The sequence below is a fragment of the Momordica charantia genome (genome assembly GCF_013281855.1).
Source record: "Momordica charantia cultivar OHB3-1 chromosome 3 unlocalized genomic scaffold, Mcharantia_2.0 BLBB01000003.1, whole genome shotgun sequence".
Classification (NCBI taxonomy): domain Eukaryota; kingdom Viridiplantae; phylum Streptophyta; class Magnoliopsida; order Cucurbitales; family Cucurbitaceae; genus Momordica; species Momordica charantia.
Window position 1 is genome coordinate 15,584,126 of NW_028275161.1, and position 1,235 is coordinate 15,585,360.

At 40.2% G+C, this 1,235-nt stretch overlaps 1 protein-coding gene across 1 annotated transcript; it reads left to right on the top strand.

The window, feature by feature from the left end:
• On the top strand, positions 1 to 1,235 carry LOC111020506 (large ribosomal subunit protein eL34). The gene is made up of 4 exons (XM_022297188.2): positions 1 to 160; positions 294 to 373; positions 758 to 867; positions 965 to 1,235. Exons 1-4 carry the CDS (start codon positions 82 to 84, stop codon positions 1,056 to 1,058), a joined length of 363 nt encoding a protein of 120 aa, XP_022152880.1. The 5' UTR covers positions 1 to 81; the 3' UTR covers positions 1,059 to 1,235.

The window sequence follows — 1,235 nt, forward strand, 5'->3', positions numbered from 1 at the left end:
GCCCCACGGGGGTTCTTTTGTTCCACTCTTTCGACTCTTCTGCAACAGCTCTGGAGGGTACCGATTCCGACGAGCGAGAAGATGGTGCAGCGGCTCACTTACCGTAAGCGGCACAGCTATGCCACCAAGTCGAACCAGCACCGCGTCGTCAAAACCCCGGGTAAAATGGCAATCTGCTTCTAATTGTTGAAAATTTCTCTGCGTTGTTTTAATGAATTTCTTGTACGCCTCTTGATTTGTATTCAAGATCTGGTATCAATTGCGTAATCGGTGATGTGTGGTTTGATTGTTAGGGGGGAAGCTTGTGTACCAGACCACGAAGAAGAGGGCCAGTGGTCCTAAATGCCCTGTCACTGGAAAGAGAATTCAAGGGGTGCGTATGGCTTTTTTCTCCGTTTTGTTTTCATCAATCAAGTTAGCTTCAGAGCTGTAGAATTATATTTTGACGGAAATTTTTGGGTGCGTTTTTGAGCATTGGGTATTTCTGTGGAGTGATTTTTGCAAGTTAGGCTGGTTGGTTTTTTGGATTTGGAATTTTATGTCGATCGTAGTAAAAGTAAATTATGCGGATGTTCTGGCTGATTTTTCATATGTAGCGAGTCGTTAATTTGTGGAGTTATAGGGAGCTGATTTTCTTGTGGTTTTTGCATCCTCTTAAATTGTTAATATCATGGTGTTCATTTTGAGTAAGTTTTGTTGAGCTTTAGAACTGGTTTGATTGTTGATATCTGGTATAATTTGGGGTTTCTTTGAACAGATTCCTCACTTGAGGCCTGCTGAATACAAGAGGTCTAGGCTTGCTAGGAACCGTAGGACTGTAAACCGTGCCTATGGTGGTGTACTATCTGGAGGTGCTGTAAGGGAGAGGTGTGTTTCTTTGATGTACATCACGACATTGTCATCTCGGTATGGACTGTTGCTTGGTAATTTCTAAAGGATCTTTTTTTTTTTCCTAATGTTGTAGGATTATAAGAGCTTTTTTGGTTGAAGAGCAAAAGATTGTGAAGAAGGTCTTGAAGATCCAGAAAGCAAAGGAAAAACTTGCCTCCAAGAGCTAGAACAACCGGTTTAAAAGCATGAAACCCTTTCCATTTTATATATGCTGAGTGAAAATTTTGACTTGGATCAATGACTTGTTAATTTAAATGATTTTGGAATTAGCATTGTTTTCTTTCAGTTGTATTAGTCGTTTCAAGTTTCTTCTACATGAATATTAAGTTTGCCGTTCTTGTTTA